This window comes from Heptranchias perlo, chromosome 6 (genome assembly GCF_035084215.1).
Source record: "Heptranchias perlo isolate sHepPer1 chromosome 6, sHepPer1.hap1, whole genome shotgun sequence".
NCBI lineage: Eukaryota > Metazoa > Chordata > Chondrichthyes > Hexanchiformes > Hexanchidae > Heptranchias > Heptranchias perlo.
Window position 1 is genome coordinate 1,411,925 of NC_090330.1, and position 23,481 is coordinate 1,435,405.

At 51.0% G+C, this 23,481-nt stretch overlaps 1 protein-coding gene across 1 annotated transcript in view; it reads right to left on the reverse strand.

Annotated features, from left to right (window-relative positions):
* The window catches only part of LOC137322629 (short transient receptor potential channel 2-like), a 29,534-nt gene extending 6,845 nt beyond the window's left edge, over positions 1-22,689 (reverse strand). The window contains exons 1-11 of the mRNA XM_067985536.1: positions 22,675-22,689; positions 18,037-18,738; positions 16,310-16,510; positions 15,205-15,369; positions 13,456-13,630; positions 12,059-12,259; positions 7,569-7,731; positions 6,814-6,906; positions 4,195-4,387; positions 3,253-3,380; positions 2,228-2,300 (exon numbers count right to left, since the gene is read on the reverse strand). Coding sequence (XP_067841637.1) covers positions 2,228-2,300; positions 3,253-3,380; positions 4,195-4,387; positions 6,814-6,906; positions 7,569-7,731; positions 12,059-12,259; positions 13,456-13,630; positions 15,205-15,369; positions 16,310-16,510; positions 18,037-18,738; positions 22,675-22,689 — 2,109 coding nt within the window. The remainder of the gene's footprint in view (positions 1-2,227; positions 2,301-3,252; positions 3,381-4,194; positions 4,388-6,813; positions 6,907-7,568; positions 7,732-12,058; positions 12,260-13,455; positions 13,631-15,204; positions 15,370-16,309; positions 16,511-18,036; positions 18,739-22,674) is intronic.
* Between the last annotated feature and the right edge of the window lie 792 nt (positions 22,690-23,481).

Here is a 23,481-nt window from a genome sequence, read left to right on the forward strand (position 1 = left end):
CAGTGAGGGTCAGTGTCTGTGGGACCCGTACCCCAGTGAGGGTCAGTGTCTGTGGGACCCGTACCCCAGTGAGGGTCAGTGTGTGTGGGACCCGTACCCCAGTGAGGGTCAGTGTCTGTGGGACCCGTACCCCAGTGAGAGTCAGTGTGTGTGGGACCCGTACCCCAGTGAGGGTCAGTGTGTGTGGGACCCGTACCCCAGTGAGAGTCAGTGTGTGTGGGACCCGTACCCCAGTGAGGGTCAGTGTCTGTGGGACCCGTACCCCAGTGAGAGTCAGTGTGTGTGGGACCCGTACCCCAGTGAGGGTCAGTGTGTGTGGGACCCGTACCCCAGTGAGAGTCAGTGTGTGTGGGACCCGTACCCCAGTGAGGGTCAGTGTCTGTGGGACCCGTACCCCAGTGAGGGTCAGTGTGTGTGGGACCCGTACCCCAGTGAGGGTCAGTGTCTGTGGGACCCGTACCCCAGTGAGAGTCAGTGTGTGTGGGACCCGTACCCCAGTGAGGGTCAGTGTGTGTGGGACCCGTACCCCAGTGAGAGTCAGTGTGTGTGGGACCCATACCCCAGTGAGAGTCAGTGTGTGTGGGACCCGTACCCCAGTGAGAGTCAGTGTGTGTGGGACCCGTACCCCAGTGAGGGTCAGTGTGTGTGCGACCCGTACCCCAGTGAGAGTCAGTGTGTGTGGGACCCGTACCCCAGTGAGGGTCAGTGTGTGTGGGACCCGTACCCCAGTGAGAGTCAGTGTCTGTGGGACCCGTACCCCAGTGAGAGTCAGTGTGTGTGGGACCCATACCCCAGTGAGGGTCAGTGTCTGTGGGACCCGTACCCCAGTGAGGGTCAGTGTCTGTGGGACCCGTACCCCAGTGAGAGTCAGTGTGTGTGGGACCCGTACCCCAGTGAGGGTCAGTGTCTGTGGGACCCGTACCCCAGTGAGGGTCAGTGTCTGTGGGACCCGTACCCCAGTGAGGGTCAGTGTCTGTGGGACCCGTACCCCAGTGAGAGTCAGTGTGTGTGGGACCCGTACCCCAGTGAGGGTCAGTGTCTGTGGGACCCGTACCCCAGTGAGAGTCAGTGTGTGTGGGACCCGTACCCCAGTGAGAGTCAGTGTCTGTGGGACCCGTACCCCAGTGAGGGTCAGTGTCTGTGGGACCCGTACCCCAGTGAGGGTCAGTGTCTGTGGGACCCGTACCCCAGTGAGAGTCAGTGTGTGTGGGACCCATACCCCAGTGAGGGTCAGTGTCTGTGGGACCCGTACCCCAGTGAGAGTCAGTGTGTGTTGGACCCGTACCCCAGTGAGAGTCAGTGTCTGTGGGACCCGTACCCCAGTGAGGGTCAGTGTGTGTGGGACCCGTACCCCAGTGAGAGTCAGTGTCTGTGGGACCCGTACCCCAGTGAGGGTCAGTGTGTGTGGGACCCGTACCCCAGTGAGGGTCAGTGTGTGTGGGACCCGTACCCCAGTGAGAATCAGTGCCTGTGGGACCCGTACCCCAGTGAGGGTCAGTGTGTGTGGGACCCGTACCCCAGTGAGAGTCAGTGTCTGTGGGACCCGTACCCCAGTGAGGGTCAGTGTCTGTGGGACCCGTACCCCAGTGAGGGTCAGTGTGTGTGGGACCCGTACCCCAGTGAGAGTCAGTGTCTGTGGGACCCGTACCCCAGTGAGAGTCAGTGTGTGTGGGACCCGTACCCCAGTGAGGGTCAGTGTCTGTGGGACCCGTACCCCAGTGAGAGTCAGTGTCTGTGGGACCCGTACCCCAGTGAGAGTCAGTGTCTGTGGGACCCGTACCCCAGTGAGGGTCAGTGTGTGTGGGACCCGTACCCCAGTGAGGGTCAGTGTGTGTGGGACCCGTACCCCAGTGAGAATCAGTGCCTGTGGGACCCGTACCCCAGTGAGGGTCAGTGTGTGTGGGACCCGTACCCCAGTGAGAGTCGGAGTGTGTGGGACCCGTACCCCAGTGAGAGTCAGTGTCTGTGGGACCCGTACCCCAGTGAGAGTCAGTGTGTGTGGGACCCGTACCCCAGTGAGAGTCAGTGTCTGTGGGACCCGTACCCCAGTGAGGGTCAGTGTGTGTGGGACCCGTACCCCAGTGAGAGTCAGTGTGTGTGGGACCCGTACCCCAGTGAGGGTCAGTGTGTGTGGGACCCGTAACTCGGTGCCTTTAGGCGAGGAGGGAAAATGGAAAATAAACTCTTCACCAAAAAGCCCCGGGGGAGGAATTTCTCGGTGACTTACGATCGAGGTTGGCAGGGACGGGTAATCCGGCTCCTTCCTGAGGTTTACACAACACAATTTTCGAAAAATCCACCTAGGGTGAAAAGGGGAATATTGTAATTGTAATTGTTGCTGTCATTGAATCAAACGTCCAGCAGGAGAGACACACTCATATTGAAATGTCTTTCACAAAATCCCAAAGCAATTCGCACACAATCAACTGCATTGAAGTCCAGTCTCTCTTTCTCCGAAAGCAAACCCGGCTTATTTTGAACATAGCAAGATCCCACAAACAGTAAGAACCAGTCTCAGGATACGGGGTAGGACATTTAGGACTGAGATGAGGAGAAATTTCTTCACTCAGAGGGTGGTGAACCTGTGGAATTCTCTACCACAGAAGGCTGTGGAGGCCAAGTCATTAAATGTATTCAAGAAGGAGATAGATATATTTCTTAATGCTAAAGGGATCAAGGGATATGGGGAAAAAGCAGGAACAGGGTACTGAGTTAGACGATCAGCCATGATCATTTTGAATGGCGGAGCAAGCCCGAAGGGCCGAATGGCCTACTCTTGCTCCTATTTTCAATGTTTCTATGTTTCTATGATCTGTTTTTTTTGAGGAATCAATGTTGGCAGGACAGGCATAGAGAGCTTACATTAAACGTCCCATCCAGTAGGCATTTAAACTCCTTCCATAGCTCAGGTACCCTGTAATATAGATGGGCTGTGGGAGGAGATTAAATGGGTGGGGAGAGTCGGTGATAGGGGAGAGTGTACATGGGCTGTGGGGGGAGATTAAATGGGTGGGGAGAGTCGGAGAGAGTACATGGGCTGTGGGGGGAGATTAAATGGGTGGGGAGAGTCGGAGAGAGTACATGGGCTGTGGGGGGAGATTAAATGGGTGGGGAGAGTCGGAGAGAGTACATGGGCTGTGGGGGGAGATTAAATGGGTGGGGAGAGTCGAGTCGGAGAGAGTACATGGGCTGTGGGAGGAGATTGCACTGAATGTGAGGCACTTTCTGACAATTAAACTGAAGGTCACTTACCTAAGAAAATAGAAGAAGGATTTTGGTGTTGGGACAATGTTGAAGGGAACAGGCAGGGTGAGGCCTTCCCGGAAATAGCAAAGATAGAGCTTTGATCTGGCAAACTTCCATTCAACATCCGCATCGTCCTGGAAAGGAGAGAAGCGCAGGGATGGAAAATGGCCATTGGGCCCATTAATTAGATGCTATCCCAGTGATCTCACTGATCAACAACATTCAAACTGAAACACTTCTAACAACAGGAAAAGCCGATTGGACAATTTCCCACAACCCCTCCTACGTATTTCCTCATCAGGTACAGCACGGGTTAGATACAGAGTAAAGCTCCCTCTACACTGTCCCATCAAACACTCCCAGGGCAGGTACAGCACGGGTTAGATACAGAGTAAAGCTCCCTCTACACTGTCCCATCAAACACTCCCAGGGCAGGTACAGCACGGGTTAGATACAGAGTAAAGCTCCCTCTACACTGTCCCATCAAACACTCCCTGGGCAGGTACAGGGTTAGATACAGAGTAAAGCTCCCTCTACACTGTCCCATCAAACACTCCCAGGGCAGGTACAGGGTTAGATACAGAGTAAAGCTCCCTCTACACTGTCCCATCAAACACTCCCAGGGCAGGTACAGGGTTAGATACAGAGTAAAGCTCCCTCTACACTGTCCCATCAAACACTCCCAGGGCAGGTACAGCACGGGTTAGATACAGAGTAAAGCTCCCTCTACACTGTCCCATCAAACACTCCCAGGGCAGGTACAGCACGGGTTAGATACAGAGTAAAGCTCCCTCTACACTGTCCCATCAAACACTCCCAGGGCAGGTACAGCACGGGTTAGATACAGAGTAAAGCTCCCTCTACACTGTCCCATCAAACACTCCCAGGGCAGGTACAGCACGGGTGTTACAAAAATTTCCCCAGCCCCAGACTGTGGCTTAATCTCACCTCAATCTTCTGGAAGGAGTTGGTGATCATGGCGACCAACATGTTGAGCAGCACTATGACCATAATGATGGTGAAAATCCCGTACAGGACCCGACCCACAAACTCGGCCACCACAAACTGCGAAATGTCCACCGATGACGGCTCCTCCATTCCAAACATGGTCCAGAACAGGAACTGCAGCGTGCCATTGAAACTGGGACAGGCAACGAGACGATTGCATTAAAACTGCACCGACCACAGATACTACAGCTCGAGACATGCATCAGCAGCTTCATCCCATCAGGTGGATCCCAGCAGGCTGAACCAAGTAGCCTGATCCCAGCAAGCTGATCCCAGCACGTGGATCACAGCAGCCTGACCCAGCACAGGGTTCCCAGCAGGCGGATCCCAGCAAGGGGGTCCCAGCAGGTGGATCTCACCAGGCTGATCCCAGCAGCCTTATCCCAATGAGCTGATCCCAGCAGGGGGATCCCAGCAGCCTGATCCCAGCAAGCTGATCCCCGTAGCCTGATCCCAGAAGGGAGATCCCAGCAGCCTGATCCCTGCAGCCTGATCCCAGCAAGCTGATCCCAGCAAGCTGATCCCAGAAGGGGGATCCCAGCAGGGGGATCCCAGCAGCTGAACCCAGCAGGAGGATCCCAGCAGCTTGCGCCTAGCAAGCTGATCCCAGCAGCCATATCTCAGCAGCCTGATCCCAGCAGGTCGATCCCAGCAGCCTGTTCCCAGAAGCTTGATCCCAGCAGGTGGATCCCTGCAAGTTGCAGGTGGGATCACTATAATCGGTCCTTGCACCCCTGCTCTGGACCGGGAGGGGTAATCAGGCTTGGTCCTGATTGCTATCGACTGTGAACGTGTGTAAGAGTGTGTTTGTGTTTATGTATTTGCATATCTGTGTGTGTGTGTGTGAATGTGTGTTTGTGTTTGTGTATTTTTGTGTATGTGTGTGTACATGTGCGTGTGTATATAGGAGGGTCAGTAACCAGAGGACACAGATTTAAGGTAATCGGCAAAAGAACCAGAGGGGAGATGAGGAGAATTTTTTTACGCAGCGAGTTGTTCTGATCTGGAATGCGCTGCCTGAAAGGGCGGTGGAAGCAGATTCAATAATAACTTTCAAAAGGGAATTGGATAAATACTTGAAGGGGAAAAATTTGCAGGGCTACGGGGAAAGAGCAGGGGGAGTGGGTCTAATTGGATAGATCTTTCAAAGAGCCGGCACAGACACAATGGGCTGAAAGGCCTCCTTCTGTGCTGTAAGATTTTATGATTCTACATGTATGTGTGTGTGTGTATATGTGTCTGTGTAGGTGTGTGTATATGTGTCTGTGAGGGTGTGTGTATATGTGTCTGTGTAGGTGTGTGTATATGTGCCTGTGAGGGTGTGTGTATATGTGTCTGTGAGGGTGTGTGTATATGTGTCTATGAAGGTGTGTGTATATGTGTCTATGAAGGTGTGTGTATATGTGTCTGTGAGGGTGTGTGTATATGTGTCTATGAAGGTGTGTGTATATGTGTCTGTGAGGGTGTGTGTATATGTGTCTGTGAGGGTGTGTGTATATGTGTCTGTGAGGGTGTGTGTATATGTGTCTGTGAGGGTGTGTGTATATGTGCCTGTGAGGGTGTGTGTATATGTGTCTGTGAGGGTGTGTGTATATGTGCCTGTGAGGGTGTGTGTATATGTGCCTGTGAAGGTGTGTGTATATGTGCCTGTGAAGGTGTGTGTATATGTGTCTGTGTAGGTGTGTGTATATGTGTCTGTGTAGGTGTGTGTATATGTGTCTGTGAGGGTGTGTGTATATGTGTCTGTGTAGGTGTGTGTATATGTGTCTGTGAGGGTGTGTGTATATGTGCCTGTGTAGGTGTGTGTATATGTGTCTGTGTAGGTGTGTGTATATGTGTCTGTGTAGGTGTGTGTATATGTGTCTGTGAGGGTGTGTGTATATGTGCCTGTGTAGGTGTGTGTATATGTGTCTGTGAGGGTGTGTGTATATGTGTCTGTGTAGGTGTGTGTATATGTGTCTGTGAGGGTGTGTGTATATGTGCCTGTGTAGGTGTGTGTATATGTGTCTGTGTAGGTGTGTGTATATGTGTCTGTGAGGGTGTGTGTATATGTGTCTGTGAGGGTGTGTGTATATGTGTCTGTGAAGGTGTGTGTATATGTGTCTGTGAGGGTGTGTGTATATGTGTCTGTGTAGGTGTGTGTATATGTGTCTGTGAGGGTGTGTGTATATGTGTCTGTGAGGGTGTGTGTATATGTGTCTGTGAAGGTGTGTGTATATGTGTCTGTGAGGGTGTGTGTATATGTGCCTGTGAGGGTGTGTGTATATGTGTCTGTGAGGGTGTGTGTATATGTGTCTGTGAGGGTGTGTGTATATGTGTCTGTGAGGGTGTGTGTATATGTGCCTGTACAGGTGCGTGTGTACATCTATCACGGAGTGATGGGTGTACACAGAATCACTGACACACATCCCTGTTCCCCAGACTGTTGACTGTAGGGATCAGTGTCTGAGTTGACCAGACTATCCCTCCCCCTTCCCACGGGAGCAGTCACTAAGTAGCTGGGAATGGGACTGGTTGGGTTCCAGAGAGTATTCTAGAAAGTTCGCAGGGTTTCCCTACTTTCCGAGCCGTTCCAGGTCCATGTAGTGGACGTAGATATTGTTGATTCCGCAGAGGAAGGCTGTCAGGATGATCATCAGCAAGAACATGAACCTGGAACACAGGAGACAAGGAACATTGAATACATTCATCGAGCAACAGGGAGGTCCTTGTGCACAACCACAGCCCGTGAACAGAGAAACAATGTCCCAGGTTTGGGCAGGTGGGGGTTGAGGGATATGGTGAGAAGATGGGTAGGTGGGATTGAGGGATATGGTGAGAAAGTGGGCAGGTGGGGGTTGAGGAATATGGTGAGAAGATGGGTAGGTGGGATTGAGGGATATGGTGAGAAAGTGGGTAGGTGGGGTTGAGGGATATGGTGAGAAGGTGGGTAGGTGGGATTGGGGAATATGGTATGGAGGTGGGATTGGGGAATATGGTGAGAAGGTGGGTAGGTGGGATTGAGGGATATGGTGAGAAGGTGGGTAGGTGGGATTTGACCTTAATGGATTTTGCCCATTCCGAAAATTGTCCTATTTTTTATTTTAGGGAAAGGGGCTAAATTTTCTTGAAAACCTGAGATCAAAAGTGACTCCAGTTTCCAATGTCCCAAACCAGGAAAGGTTGCAATGGATGAAAAGTGAAACGAGGTTTGTTCTATCTTTTGAGAAGATTAACCTTCTCCCCTCCCCAGGACTGGGCGGGTCAGTAGAAGCTCCCCTGAGACGGGGACAATACCTCATGTCTTGAATGTTCTTGGGGGAGGGGCTACGAACCTCATCATATCGTCAATCATCTTTCCGATGGAAATCTGGAGAGTTCCCAGGGTCTCGTGAGCTGGCAAGATAGACGTCAGCCGGGCTAAACTCAGCATACTGGTGATTGCAAACAGCACCTCTGCCAACATCTGTGGATCCTCCTGCATCCACTCGTGCCTGTCTGAAAGGGGGACAGACCCAAATCTGTTGGCTGCTCAGCATCAAAGTCATGGAAACAATTTATTGGATGCTACAGGACTTCCTTGAATCAAAAGTATATCCCCAAACAACTCAGTGGGTAAATGCACTGCCAGATGTGGTATAGGCACCAGCCGTGGCTCAGTGGGTAAATACACTGCCAGATGTGGTATAGGCACCAGCCGTGGCTCAGTGGGTAAATACACTGCCAGATGTGGTATAGGCATCAGCCGTGGCTCAGTGGGTAAATACACTGCCAGATGTGGTATAGGCATCAGCCGTGGCTCAGTGGGTAAATACACTGCCAGATGTGGTATAGGCACCAGCCGTGGCTCAGTGGGTAAATACACTGCCAGATGTGGTATAGGCATCAGCCGTGGCTCAGTGGGTGAATACACTGCCAGATGTGGTATAGGCGTCAGCCGTGGCTCAGTGGGTAAATACACTGCCAGATGTGGTATAGGCACCAGCCGTGGCTCAGTGGGTAAATACACTGCCAGATGTGGTATAGGCATCAGCCGTGGCTCAGTGGGTAAATACACTGCCAGATGTGGTATAGGCGTCCGCCGTGGCTCAGTGGGTAAATACACTGCCAGATGTGGTATAGGCGTCAGCCGTGGCTCAGTGGGTAAATACACTGCCAGATGTGGTATAGGCACCAGCCGTGGCTCAGTGGGTAAATACACTGCCAGATGTGGTATAGGCATCAGCCGTGGCTCAGTGGGTAAATACACTGCCAGATGTGGTATAGGCATCAGCCGTGGCTCAGTGGGTAAATACACTGCCAGATGTGGTATAGGCATCAGCCGTGGCTCAGTGGGTAAATACACTGCCAGATGTGGTATAGGCGTCAGCCGTGGCTCAGTGGGTAAATACACTGCCAGATGTGGTATAGGCACCAGCCGTGGCTCAGTGGGTAAATACACTGCCAGATGTGGTATAGGCATCAGCCGTGGCTCAGTGGGTAAATACACTGCCAGATGTGGTATAGGCGTCAGCCGTGGCTCAGTGGGTAAATACACTGCCAGATGTGGTATAGGCACCAGCCGTGGCTCAGTGGGTAAATACACTGCCAGATGTGGTATAGGCATCAGCCGTGGCTCAGTGGGTAAATACACTGCCAGATGTGGTATAGGCGTCAGCCGTGGCTCAGTGGGTAAATACACTGCCAGATGTGGTATAGGTACCAGCTGTGGCTCAGTGGGTCGGACTCTCTCACCTCTGAGTCAGAAGGTCGTGGGTTCAAGTCCCAATCCAGAAACTTGAACCCCATAATCCAGGCCGACACTGCCAGTACCGAGGGAGTGCTGCACTGTCAGAGGTGCCATCTTTCAGTTGTGATGTTAAAGCAAATCCCCGGGGGAGTGGGATCTGCTAGATTGCTCTTGCATAGAGCTGGTGCGGACTCAATGGGCCAAATGGCCTCCATCCATGCCATAACCTTTCTATCATTCTATCTGCCCTCTCAGGTAGACATAAAAGATCTACAGGCAAACCAGTTGTATTAATTGCCTGTTATTTAATATAATCTGAAGTATTATAATACTGTTGCAAGTCAATCTATTAAAGCTAGTTGTTTAATAACCACTCAGGCCAGAATCAAGTGGAAGTTATTGTTGAAGGATTAACAACACTTTTGTTGTGAGACAGTAACGGAAAAATCCGCAAACAGGCACTATTCCAAAGAAGAGCTGGGGAGTTCTCTCCAGTGTCCTGACCAATATTTATCCCTCAACCTTTTGCTTATGCAAATAGGAGGCCTAAGACCTGTTTAAGGCCCTTTTTGGTTGCGCATAACTGCAGCATGCACGGATGTCAAGGCCTTGGAGAGGGTGAAAAGGGGATTTACTCTAACGGTACCAGGGATGAGAGACTGGAGAAGCTGGGATTGTTCTCCTTAGAGCAGAGAAGGTTAAAGGGAGATTTAATCGAGGTGTTCAAAATCATGAAGGATTTCGATAGAGTAAATAAGGAGAAACTGTTTCCAGCGGCAGGAGGGTCGGTAACCAGAGGACACAGATTTAAGTTAATTGGCAAAAGAACCAGAGGGGGAGATGAAGAAATATTTTCAATTGTTAAGATCTGGAATGCGCTGCCTGAAAGGGCGGTGGAAGCAGATTCAATAATAACTTTCAAAAGGGAATTGGATAAATACTTGAAAAGGAAAAAATTACAGGGCTCTGGGGAAAGAGCAGGGGAGTGGGACTAATTGGATAGCTCTTTCAAAGAGCCGGCACAGGTACGATGGGCCGAATGGCCTCCTTCTGTGTTGTATGATTCTACTGTGATTCCAACCTACATCACTGAACAGATTATCTGGTCATTTATCTCGTTGCTGTTTGTGGGATCTTGCTGTGCACAAATTGGCTGCTGCGTTTCCTACATTACAACAGTGCTGACACTTCAAAAGTACTTCCTTGTCTGTGAGGCGCTTTGGGACGTCCCGAGATGGTGACAGACGCTGTAGAAATGGAAGTCCTTTCTTTCTCTACCATTAACTGGACCCTCCCCAGACCACGATCCCATTTCTCAGGAGGGGCTGCTCAGTGTTCTGAGTGAGGTCTGACCAGCGGCCTCTATAACTGCAGGAACATTTCCTCACTTTTAGATTCTCGAAGGGTGGGGCCGACGGTGGTGAGTGTGGACAGCGGGCAAATCACCTGACAGGGCCTCGAAACAGGAGGCAGAATCTGGAAGTGTTGAATTTCCTCCCTGTGTAAATTCTGGCCCAAATTCTGGTGGGGGGAGGGGGGAGAGAGGGTGGATCTTCCGCAGGGTCTGATGCAGGGCAAGTTGCCCGATGTGTTTACGATATCGTTAACGCACAGTGACCGGTGTAAATCTCCCCGTTGTGTTTATGATGCTGTTAACATAGAAAATAGGAGCAGGAGTAGGCCATTCGGCCCTTCGAACCTGCTCTGCCATTCCATATGATCACAGCTGATCCTCCATCTCAATACCATATTCCCGCTCTCTCCCCATACCCCTTGATGCCTTTTATGTCTAGAAATCTATCCAGCTCCTTCTTAAATATATTCAGTGACTTGGCCTCCACAGCCTTCTGTGGTAGAGAATTCCACAGGTTCACCACCCTCTGAGTGAACAAATTTCTCCTCATCTCAGTCCTAAATGTCCTACCCCGTATCCTGAGACTGTGACCCCTCGTTCTGGACCCCCCAGCCAGGGGAAACATCCTCCCTGCATCCAGTCAGTCTCTAGCCCTGTCAGAATTTTATATGTTTCAATGAGATCCCCTCTCATTCTTCTAAACTCGAGTGAATACAGGCCGAGTCGACCCAATCTCTCCTCATACGACAGTCCTGCCATCCCAGGAATCAGTCTGGTGAACCTTCACTGCACTCCCTCTATGCCAAGTATATCCTTTCTTGGGTAAGGAGACCAAAACTGCACACAATACTCCAGGTGTAGTCTCACCAAGGCCCTGTATAACTGCAGTAAGACATCCTTGCTCCTGTACTCAAATCCTCTTGCAATGAAGGACAACAGACCATTTGCTTCCTAACTGCTTGCTGCACCTGCATGTTTGCTTTCAGTGACTGGTGTACAAGGACACCCAGGTCCCTTTGTACATCAACATTTCCCAATCTATCACCATTTAAATAATACTCTGCCTTTCTGTTTTTCCTTCCGAAGTGGATAACTTCACATTTATCCACATTATACTGCATCTGCCATGTATTTGCCCACTCACTCAACTTGTCTAAATCGCCTTGAAGCCTCTTTGCATCCTCCTCACAACTCACACTCCCACCTAGTTTTGTGTCGTCAGCATGCGGTGACTGGAGTAAATCTCCCCGCTGTGTTTATGATGTTGTTAACACACGGTGGACAGGGTAAGCTGCCTGCTGTGTTTATGATGTCGGTAACTCGGAGTGACGGGGGGGAGAGGGGGAATTCTCCCCGCTGTGTTTACGATGTCGGTAACTCGCAGCGATGAGGAGAAATCTCCCCGCTGTGTTTACGATGTCGGTAACTCGCAGCGACGGGAGAAATCTCCCCGCTGTGTTTACGATGTCGGTAACTCGGAGTGACGGGGGGGAGAGGGGGAATTCTCCCCGCTGTGTTTACGATGTCGGTAACTCGCAGCGATGAGGAGAAATCTCCCCGCTGTGTTTACGATGTCGGTAACTCGCAGCGATGAGGAGAAATCTCCCCGCTGTGTTTACGATGTCGGTAACTCGCAGCGATGAGGAGAAATCTCCCCGCTGTGTTTACGATGTCGGTAACTCGCAGCGACGGGAGAAATCTTGCCCCAACAGCAATGGTGATGTTTCACATCCAACACTCACCAGCCTTGGTGAAGTAGAGGCAGTGATAAGAATCGGTGTCTGTCAAACAGTAGAGTTTTCCACTCAAATAAACCACAATCCGCAGAGCGAAGGAGGCCAGGTACATGCTGAGGATCACAATGTCCAGGAAATTCCACCAGTCCAACAGGTAACTGCGCAGCCCCTCGATCCACACCTCTTTCAATTCATACCAGAAGAATCCTTTAGTGAGAGGACAAAATGGTTAGAACATAGTGTCCTGGGAGAATACTTCACTCTCCATTCCTGAACCCCTCCAGATTCCCGATACTCTGCAATAAAATAACACGTCCACCCCAACACCTGGACCATCTCTTCTCCTTTCTCTAGATTCTTTCTTCCTTCCCCCCTGGAGGGAGCTCTGGGATATGGTTCCCCGACCACTGACGGTCCTCCGACACCTCACCTGTGGCCAGTCTTTATGCGTGAGACTGAACCCAGTGTCAGCCCTGGCTCAGTGGGCAGCACTCCCGCCTCGGAGTCACAGGGTGGTGGGTTTGAGTCCCAACTCCAGAGACTTGAGCACATAATCCAGGCCGACATTCCCAGTGCAGGACTGAGGGAGCGCTGCACTGTCGGAGAGGCAGTACTGAGGGAGCGCTGCACTGTCGGAGGGTCAGTACTGAGGGAGCGCCGCACTGTCGGAGGGTCAGTACTGAGGGAGCGCTGCACTGTCGGAGGGTCAGTACTGAGGGAGCGCTGCACTGTCGGAGGGGCAGTACTGAGGGAGCGCTGCACTGTCGGAGGGTCAGTACTGAGGGAGCGCTGCACTGTCGGAGGGTCAGTACTGAGGGAGCGCCACACTGTCGGAGGGTCAGTACTGAGGGAGCGCAGCACTGTCGGAGGGTCAGTACTGAGGGAGCGCCGCACTGTCGGAGGGTCAGTACTGAGGGAGCGCTGCACTGTCGGAGGGTCAGTACTGAGGGAGCGCTGCACTGTCGGAGGGTCAGTACTGAGGGAGCGCTGCACTGTCTTTCAAATGAGACGTTAAACAGAGGCCCCGTCTGCCCTCTCAGGTGGATGTAAAAGATCCCACGGCCACTATTTCAAAGAAGAGCAGGGGGAGTTCTCCCCGGTGTCCTGGGGCCAATATTTATCCCTCAACCAACATCAGTAAAAACAGATTATCTGGTCATTATCACATTGCTGTTTGTGGGATCTTGCTGTGCACAAATTTGGCTGCTGCGTTTCCCACATTAGAACACTTCAAAATTACTTCATTGGCTGTAAATCGCTTTGGGACATCCTGAGGTCGTGAGAGGCACTGTGAAAATGCAGGTCCTTTCTCGTTCCCAAGATTCCTCAACATAAACGATGAACCTTTTAGTCCCACTTTACAATCTGTCTGAGTCAATCCCCTTCATAACCGTTCAACTCACCCACCACCCAAATCATGTGGAAGGAGTTGAGGTAGATGGGCTGGTTCCTGGAGGAAGCCAATTCCCGGTACTGCTGGGCAACTATAGACTCCACCAATAGTAACACGAGGAACCATATGTAGGAAGAGGAGTGAAGGAGGAACTTAATGACTGGAGTTCGAACCATCTGTCCAACCTGCAACACAACCAGTGGGAAAAACACCGGGAAACCAAGAAATCAATCACAGCAAGAGATCAGCAATCGGACAGGAAGGGATCAGGAATCGGACAGGAAGGGATCAGGGATTGATTGGTTTGAGCACGAGCTGCGTTTTGTGAGGATTTGTGGGTCTCATGGAGTGCAGTACTGAGGGAGCGCCGCACTGTCGGAGGGTCAGTACTGAGGGAGCGCCGCACTGTCGGAGGGTCAGTACTGAGGGAGCGCCGCACTGTCGGAGGGTCAGTACTGAGGGAGCGCCGCACTGTCGGAGGGTCAGTACTGAGGGAGCGCCGCACTGTCGGAGGGTCAGTACTGAGGGAGCGCCGCACTGTCGGAGGGTCAGTACTGAGTGAGCGCCGCACTGTCGGAGGGTCAGTACTGAGGGAGCGCCGCACTGTCGGAGGGTCAGTACTGAGGGAGCGCCGCACTGTCGGAGGGTCAGTACTGAGGGAGCGCCGCACTGTCGGAGGGTCAGTACTGAGGGAGCGCCGCACTGTCGGAGGGTCAGTACTGAGGGAGCGCCGCACTGTCGGAGGGTCAGTACTGAGGGAGTGCCGCACTGTCGGAGGGTCAGTAATGAGGGAGCGCCGCACTGTCGGAGGGTCAGTACTGAGGGAGCGCCGCACTGTCGGAGGGTCAGTACTGAGGGAGCGCCGCACTGTCGGAGGGTCAGTACTGAGGGAGCGCTGCACTGTCGGAGGGTCAGTACTGAGGGAGCGCTGCACTGTCGGAGGGTCAGTACTGAGGGAGCGCCGCGCTATCGGAGGGTCAGTACTGAGGGAGCGCCGCGCTATCGGAGGGTCAGTACTGAGGGAGCGCCGCACTGTCGGAGGGTCAGTACTGAGGGAGCGCCGCGCTATCGGAGGGTCAGTACTGAGGGAGCGCCGCACTGTCGGAGGGTCAGTACTGAGGGAGCGCTGCACTGTCGGAGGGTCAGTACTGAGGGAGCGCCGCACTGTCGGAGGGTCAGTACTGAGGGAGCGCCGTGCTGTCGGAGGGTCAGTACTGAGGGAGCGCCGCGCTGTCGGAGGGTCAGTACTGAGGGAGTGCGGCACTATCAGAGGTGCCATCTTCCGGATGAGACGTTAAACCGAGGCCCCGTCTGCCCCCTCAGGTGGACGTAAAAGATCCCATGGCCATTATTTTGAAGAAGAGCAGGGGAGTTCTCCCCGGTGTCCTGGGCCGATATTTATCCCTCAACCAACATCACTAAAAAACAGATGATCTGGTCATGATCACATTGCTGTTTGTGGGATCTTGCTGTGCGCAAATTGGCTGCCCGCATTTCCTACATTACAACAGTGACTACACTTCAAAAATATTTCATTGTCTGTAAATCGCTTTGGGACGTCCTGAGGTGGTGAAAGGCGCTGTAGAAATGCACGTCCTTCTTTCATACTAGTCCAAAATGTTGGGCAGAAGTACAGTTTTCGTCACCAGTCTCGACCACAGCGCTCCCCCCTCCCCATCCCCCCCTCCCCATCCCCCCCTCCCCATCCCCCCATCCCCATCCCCCCTCCCCTCCCCCCCCATGCCTGCCCCACTTCTACCTTAGATTTGGGGGCAACCCAGTAGACCATCGACAGCAAGGGCATGGTGAGGAACATCCCAGTAGAAATGGATATTAACCAGATGGTTCTGCTGCCTCTCCACCAGGTCAGTTTGCCGCACCAGATCGAGGTGAGAACTTGCTGGCAGATGGGATGAGCCACGAACTGGAGGAAGCAAAAAAAGGAGACACAATTTCAATATAGATCAGTGTGAGGGAGGAAGAATAAGGAGGCCACACACTGCTTGGAAAATAAGAGTCTAAATGGGGTAGAGGAGCAGAAGGATCTGGGGGTACAGATACACAAATCACTGAAAGTAGCAACGCAGGTTAATAAGGCCATAAAAAAAACAAACCAAGCAGTGGGGTTCATTTCTAGAGGGATAGAATTGAAAAGCAGAGATGTTATGTTAAACTTGTATAGAGCCTCGGTTAGACCACACTGGGAGTATTGTGAACAGTCCTGGTCTCCATATTATAAAAAGGAGAGAGAGGCACTGGAGAAGGTGCAAAAACGATTTACAAGGATGATACCAGAACTGAGAGGTTAGACGTATCAGGAAAGATTGAACAGGCTGGGGCTCTTTTCTCTGGAAAAGAGAAGACTGAGGGGTGACCTGATCGAGGTCTTTAAGATTATGAAAGGGTTTGATAGGGTAGACGTAGAGAAGATGTTTCCACTTGTGGGGGAGACCAGAACTATAAGATAGTCACTAATAAATCCATAAATATAAGATAGTCACTAATAAATCCAATAGGGAATTCAGGAGAAACTTCTTTACCCAGAGAGTGGTGAGAATGTGGAACATACTCCCACAAGGAGTAGTTGAGGTGAATAGTGTAGATACATTTAAGGGGAAGCTGGATAAACACATGAGGGAGAAAGGAATAGAAGGATATGGTGATAGGGTGAGAGGGAGTAGGGAGGGAGGAGTCTCGTGTGGAGCATAAACGCTGAGATGGACCCATTGGGCCGAATGGCCTGTTCCTGTGTAATTCTGCATAGTTGAGATCTGGAGAGAAGTGCATCAAACAGAGAAGGTCAGCGAGTAGCTGGAATTACTCTCTCACACAGTGGGAGCGACCGTCGTCCCAGAGACACTCACCCGCTTTTGATTATAGTTGACAGCCAGGCGGAGTCTGGCCAGGTTGGGAATCCCTTCCTCGAAGGCCTGGTTGTCCAGATCTTCCACATTTTCTTCCCCACTGTCATTTAACACAGCATTCACTTCACTCTGATTCCGACACATTCCCAGCAACTCCACCGCCAGATCCTGACAGAGTTCCTCCAGGTTCAGATACTCGGGCTGAAAGAGAATAAGGTGAGTGTCCCGTTTGTTCATCAGACGCAAATCCTTGGTGCTTATCCAGGGTGTCACCGCTGGGGAAATGGAACACTTCCCGTTTTGGGCACCCAGTGTCAGCCAGGGGGTTGCCAACACTCCAGGAGTCTCCAGGAATTAAAGATTTATCTCCTGGCCACTGCAGCGAGCAAACCAGGAAGAAAAACCATAAGGACATTTTTTTTTCTTTTTCTTGAACTCTTTTGTTTATTAATTATAAAATCGTTGGAGACGGGGGGAAAATGACCGGGCGGGGCGTTTGGTGGCCGGAGATCATGTGCTGGAACCTCCAGGAATTCGTCCAACTAGAGTTGGCAACCCCAGTGTCAGCCTCAAACAGTCCCACGGTGAAACCCCCTCTGCTCCAGCCCAAAACGTACCTGAGCCCCAACCCCAGAGGAGTGCCCCCCTAGTGAGCACAGTGTGATTCCTTCTTTCACTCTCCGTGACAGTCACTGTGTGACCTCTCTCAGTGAGACTGCCCCTTTATCCCTCTCCCTTTCTCGGTTGGCTTTTGGATACAGGGTTCAGAGGTGAATGGCTACAGCTGAGCCAACCCATCACCCATCGGAGAGAGGGGACCCAGGGCCTCTCTGCCTGGGCTGGATTTGATGCCATGTCATAGAGGTGAAAGGTCAATGTCTAACCCAAGGCACCTTGGTGTGACATTGATACTGATCAATAAATGATTGGGTAAAATTGGATTAAATTCTGAAAATCAGACCGGCACATCTCATTCTCGCTCTATAAATCCAGCAATAATTCCCAGAATTCTATATGTATTAATATAAATGGGCACACTCCAGATGTCACATTCCAGATGTCACACTCCAGATGTCACATTCCAGATGTCACACTCCAGATCCACATTCTAAATACACACCTCAGACATCACACTCCAGATGTTATACTCTAGATGTCACACTCCAAATGTCAAACTACAGATGTCACATTCCAGATGTCACATTCCAGATGTCACATTCCAGATGTCACACTCCAGGTGTCATATTCTAAATATCACACACTTGCTGTCACATTCCAGGCATCACATCTCAGATGTCACACTCCAGATGCTACCCCTCAGTTGTCACATTCCAGGCGTCACATTCCAGACACCAAACTCCAGACGTCACACTCTAGATGTCACACTCCAAATGTCACTTTCCAGACACCAAACTCCAGACGTCACACTCTAGATGTCACACTCCAAATGTCACTTTCCAGACACCAAACTCCAGACGTCACACTCTAGATGTCACACTCCAAATGTCACTTTCCAGACACCAAACTCCAGACGTCACACTCTAGATGTCACACTCCAAATGTCACTTTCCAGACATCACCGGTACCCCTGTGGCAGTGAGCGTCTGCAGGAAACTGGGAAAGTCTGCAGGGAAACATTGGTCCAAGCTTCTGGGTTACTAACCCAGTAACATAACCAACTACACGACTGTGCCCCCTAGGTGAATTATAATTATAATGTTACCAACCTTAAACTCAGGCTCCTTCTTGGACAACTGTTTGAGTTCCCTGCTCAGTTTGAAGGCGCCCAGCATGGCATCTTCATTGGCAATGGCGAGATAAGGTCGGCTGGCCAGCCCCTTGTAAGTGTTCATGCGAGACAGGGAGAATTTGAGCATGTCGTACTGACGTGCGTTGAGGCACTCCGGGCAGGAGCAGGAGATCTTGTGAGGGTTGGGGATGACGTGTCCTTTCTTCATCAGGAGGTCCACGATCTCAAACAGGTTCTTCTGGCAGGCCAGGGTCAAGGGGGTCACCCCCGGAGCGAAGCGGGAGCTGTCGATTGAGTGGTCGAACAAAGCCAGGGAGAAGGACATGATGTCCACCTTGTTGTGGCTCACCCCTTTCTGCTGGTCCAGCCGTTCCAGTAGCAGCTTCACCACGTTGATCAGGTTCATGTCCACCGCCACTAAGAGGGCCTCATGGATCTGCCGGAAGTCGAACTTGACGCACTGGAGTAGCCCGACGATGATTTCTTCATTGCCCATCCTGATGGCCAGGTTGAGAGCCTCCCTCCACAATCGGTCCTCCGAGTCGTCCAGCTGCCTCAGGATCCCATCGCTGGTCTGCAGGAGTTTGTAGATCTTGGCCAAGTTCCCCTCGTAGATTGCGGTAATCAGACTCGGCGGGAACTTCATCTTTTTACCAACGATCTCCCGCCAGTTCTCCGGCTGGAAAAAAAACAGAGGATGAACACATTAAAGGATTGGTGGGTCCAGAGGGTCAAACACATGGGAACATAGGAACATGGGAACATAGGAACATGGGAACATGGGAATAGGGGAACATGGGAACATAGGGACATAGGAACATGGGAACATAGCAATATGGGAATATAGAAACATGGGAACATAGGAACATGGGAACATAGGGACATAGGAACATGGCAACATGGCAACATGGCAACATGGCAACATGGCAACATGGGAACATGGCAACATGGCAAAATAGGAACATGGGAACATGGCAACATTGGAACATAGAACATGGCAACATGGCAACATGAGAACATAGGAACATGGGAACATAAGAACATGGAAACATGGCTACATGGCAAAATAGGAACATGGGACAGGGGCAACATTGGAACATAGAGCATAGAACATGGCAACATGGCAACATAGGAATATGGCAACATATGAAAATAGGAACATGGGAACATTGACACATGAGAACATGGGAACTTGAGAGCATTGGAACAGGAGGAGGCCATTCAGCCCCATGAGCCTGTTCCGCCATTCAATTAGATCATGCCTGATCTGTATCTTAACTCCATTTACCCGCCTTTGCTCCATCTCCCTTAATCCCCTCACCCAACAAAAATCTATCAATCTCATTTTTGAAATTTTCAATTGACCCCCAGCCTCAACAGCTTTTTTGGGGGAGAGAGTTCCAGATTTCCACTCCCCTTTGTGTGAAGAAGTGCTTCCTGACATCACCCCTGAACGGCCTGGCTCTAATTTTAAGGTTCTGCCCCCTTGTTCTGGACTCCCCCCACCAGAGGAAATAGTTTCTCTCTATCGACCCTATCGAATCCTTCAATCATCTCAAACACCTCGATTCGATCACCCCTTAATCTTCTAAACTCGAGGGAATACAAGCCCAGTCTCTGCAACCTGTCCTCATAATTTAACCCTTTTAGCCCCAGTATCATTCTGGTGAATCTGCTCCCCCTCCAAGGCCATTATATCCTTCCTGAGGGGCGGTGCCCAGAACTGGATGAAGTTAAACACTGGCCTTTCATCCCTGGAATTGTTATTCAAATCCAGCTCAAACCAATGGGACAATGGTCTCCTCCCTCTGCTAGATCCATAGGTCGTATATGGAGTCAACTTGAGACCCTCTCTGGGGTGGGGGGTAGGAGGAAATAATCTGTCAACTAGGGGGAGGGGGAGAATGTTTGGAGTGAGTGCCCACAGTTGTGAATTGGGGGAGGGGCTGATTCCTGGGGGTTTAGGAGGGAGGGGCTGAACTCTGGGGATTTAGGGGAGGGGCTGATTCTTGGGGATTGGGGGAGGGGCTGATTCCTGGGGGTTTAGGGAGGGAGAGGCTGATCCCTGGGGGTTTGGGGGGAGGGTCTGATCCCTGAGGCTGTAGGGGGGCGGGGCTGATTCCTGAAGGTTTGGGGGGCGGGGCTGATTCCTGGGGGTTTGGGGGGGCGGGGCTGATCATGACGGTTTATCAGTGAATTATAGAATGGTTACAGCACAGAAGGAGGCCATTCGGCCCATCGAGTCCGTGCCGGCTCTATGCAAGAGCAATCCAGCCAGTCCCACTCCCCCGCCCTTTCCCCGTAGCCCTGCAATTTTTTTCCTTTCAAGTACTTATCCAGTTCCCTTTTGAAGGCCATGATTGAATCTGCCTCCACCACCCCCTCGGGCAGTGCATTCCAGATCCTAAACACTCGCTGTGTAAAAAAGTTTTTCCTCAGGTCACCTTTGGTTCTTTTGCCAATCAACTTAAATCTATGTCCTCTGGTTCTTGATCCTTCCGCCAATGGGAACAGTTTCTCTCTATCTACTCTGTCTGGACCCTTCATGATTTTGAATACCTCTATCAAATCTCCTCTCAACCTTCTCTGCTCCAAGGAGAACAATCCCAGCTTCTCCAGTCTATCCACGTAACTAAAGTCCCTCATCCCTGGAATCATTCTAGTAAATCTTTTCTGCACCCTCTCTAAGGCCTTCACATCCTTCCTAAAGTGCGGTCCCTAGAATTGAACACGATACTGCAGTTGTGGCCAAACCAGTGTTTTATAAAGGTTGTAGGGGGAGGGGGACTGATCCCTGGGGGTGTAAGGGGGGAGGAGTTGGGGTACAGTTTGATTATCAGGTTGGCATACACACACAGACACTGGGTTATGATCAGGAGCAGGAACCCTCCTGACCCCAGCAATACTGGGGGTAATTTTGAATTTGTGCGATTGTGTAAAACGGGTGATAGTGAATCAGGAGCCTGTCCCATTAGCAAGTCCCGTTCACCCATCACCCCCTGTGCTCGCTGACCTACATTAGCCTCATTTTTAAAATTCTCATCCTCCTGTTCAAATCCCTCCATGGCCCTCGCCCCCCTCCCTATCTCTGTAACCTCCTCCAGCCCTACAACCCTCCGAGATCACTGAACTCCTCCAATTCCGGCCTCTTGTGCATCCCCCGATTCCCATCGCTCCACCATTGGCGGCCGTGCCTTCAGCTGCCTCGACCCTAAGCTCTGGAATTCCCTCCCTAAACCTCTCCCCCTCTCTCTCCTCCTTTAAGACGCTCCTTAAAACCTACCTCTTTGACCGAGCTTTTGGTCACCTGTCCTAATATCTCCTTATGTGGCTCGGTGTCAGATTTTGTTTGATAATCGCTCCTGTGAAGTGTCCTGGGATGTTTTACTACGTTAAAGGTGCTATATAAATGCAGATTGTTGTTGTTTTACATCTCTCCCGATTTTTATTTCCATTGAAATTTTACACTATCACAAAGTCAAGGTCTCCCCCCAACTGAGAGCAATTACAGCACTCGAAGAGAGGAGGGGCAGTCAGGAACAAAGGGGCTGAGACCAGGATGTTTTACAATCCCGAGCAGAAGAATGATGTAGGAAGGGACAGAACGTGGCCAGTTCGAGTTTGGGGACAAACTCTCCCCCTTCCCCCCCCCATCACGGTCGACACCCAGTTTATTGACCCCTAAACTGTGATGCCCCCGACTTTAACCTAAACCCACCCGGCAGTCAGCGAGAGTGAAATGGGGCGGGGTGTAAAACGGGGGTCAGAGTGAACCCCCTCCCCTCCCACCGGGCGGGTGAGGTTAACGGAGATCGAGTATTAAGCGAACTCTGCTCCCACAGATGCACCTCCTGTTCTCGAGTCCTGTCAGTCAAAACAGGGGGATGTGTTTCAGTCTCACATTAATGCAAAATAGAAGAGTAATTCTGATATATCTCTGGAATCAGACTGCACAGGAGGAGGCCATTCGGCCCATCGTCCCACTCCCCTGCTCTTTCCCCAGAGCCCTGTAAATTTTTCTTTTTCAAGTATTTATCCAATTCCCTTCTGAAAGTTATTATTGAATCTTGCAGTGTATTCCAGATCAGAACAACTCGCTGTGTAAAGAAATGTTGAAACTTTTACGTATTTTGGCCTGTTTATCGTGCCCGGATGTACCATTGCATTGCAGTTTTTTTGTTCCATGTTGTTGTCGCCTTAAAAGTTCAGAGCCCAAGACAAAAACAGAAAAGATTGATATTTAACTACATATAGTTACTATATCTCTTGAAAGTTATTATTGAATCTGCTTCCACCGCCCTTTCAGGCAGTGAATTCCAGATCAGAACAATTCACTGCGTAAAAAGAAATTCTCCTCATCTCCCCCTCTGGCTCTTTTGCCAATTATCTTAAATCTGTGTCCTCTGGTTACCGACCCTCCTGCCACTGGAAACAGGTTCTCCCTATCTGCTCTATCAGAACACTTCATGATTTTGAACACCTCGATTAAATCTCCCCTTAACCCTCTCTGCTCTAAGGAGAACAATCCCAGCTTCTCCAGTCGGATGTTAAAGAGTTTTAGAGTCTAATGACACTTTGTACGACACTGTCGCTCAGCCCCCTGTTTCTCACTCACCGTTAGATTCTCCATGGTTTACCCTTTGTTCTGGACAATCCTCTGGTTAATTAGATCCCGACCCGTGCCACCGCCCACTGGGGGTGCACCCCCACCACACACTCTGTCGTCGAGCAGCCTCCCGGTCAGGACAGCTGGAGCAGGGTCTCCATCGCGATAGGTTCGCCCTCTAGCCCGCTCCCTGCCTCGGTCTGAGGCTCTCCGCACCTGTGGGTTCGTCTCTCTCAGATCTCTGCGTTACGCAGATGGCATGGTACGTGTGAGTTGGTTCCTGAGACCTTACACTGCACCCAATGGTTCCGGGTTTGTCAGCCAGTGGAGACTGTTGCCATGTTGTCTACCTCCAGGGACTCTCCCTCCAGATGGTAATTGGTGCCCATCCCTGCAATCAACACCTGCCCAACTCCCCACAGGACACATTAATCCGTCCTCAGAATATTCCAGAAGGATTCAGTAATTAGAAATGAACCACTCATTAAAATTAGCAAGAGAGTGTTACAATTAAATGCAAAGGTGTTTTTCTGAGTCCTGTTTCCAGCAGTGACACTCAATCATTTAACAACCCCCACTCACTCCAACGTTTCCCACTTTCCCAATTCTCTCTCGGCCTCTCTCTCTCTTTCGCTCTTTCGCTGTGTCTCTCTTTCTCCTTATCTCTTTCTCGCACTCTCTTTCCTTCTCTTTCTTTCTCTATCACTTTCTTTCTCCCTCTTCTTTGTCTCTCTTTATCTCCCTTTCTCTCTCTCTCATTCTCTCTCTCCTCTGGTGTCTTTGTTCCCTGCTCTTATGATAAATGTCCCCCTCCCC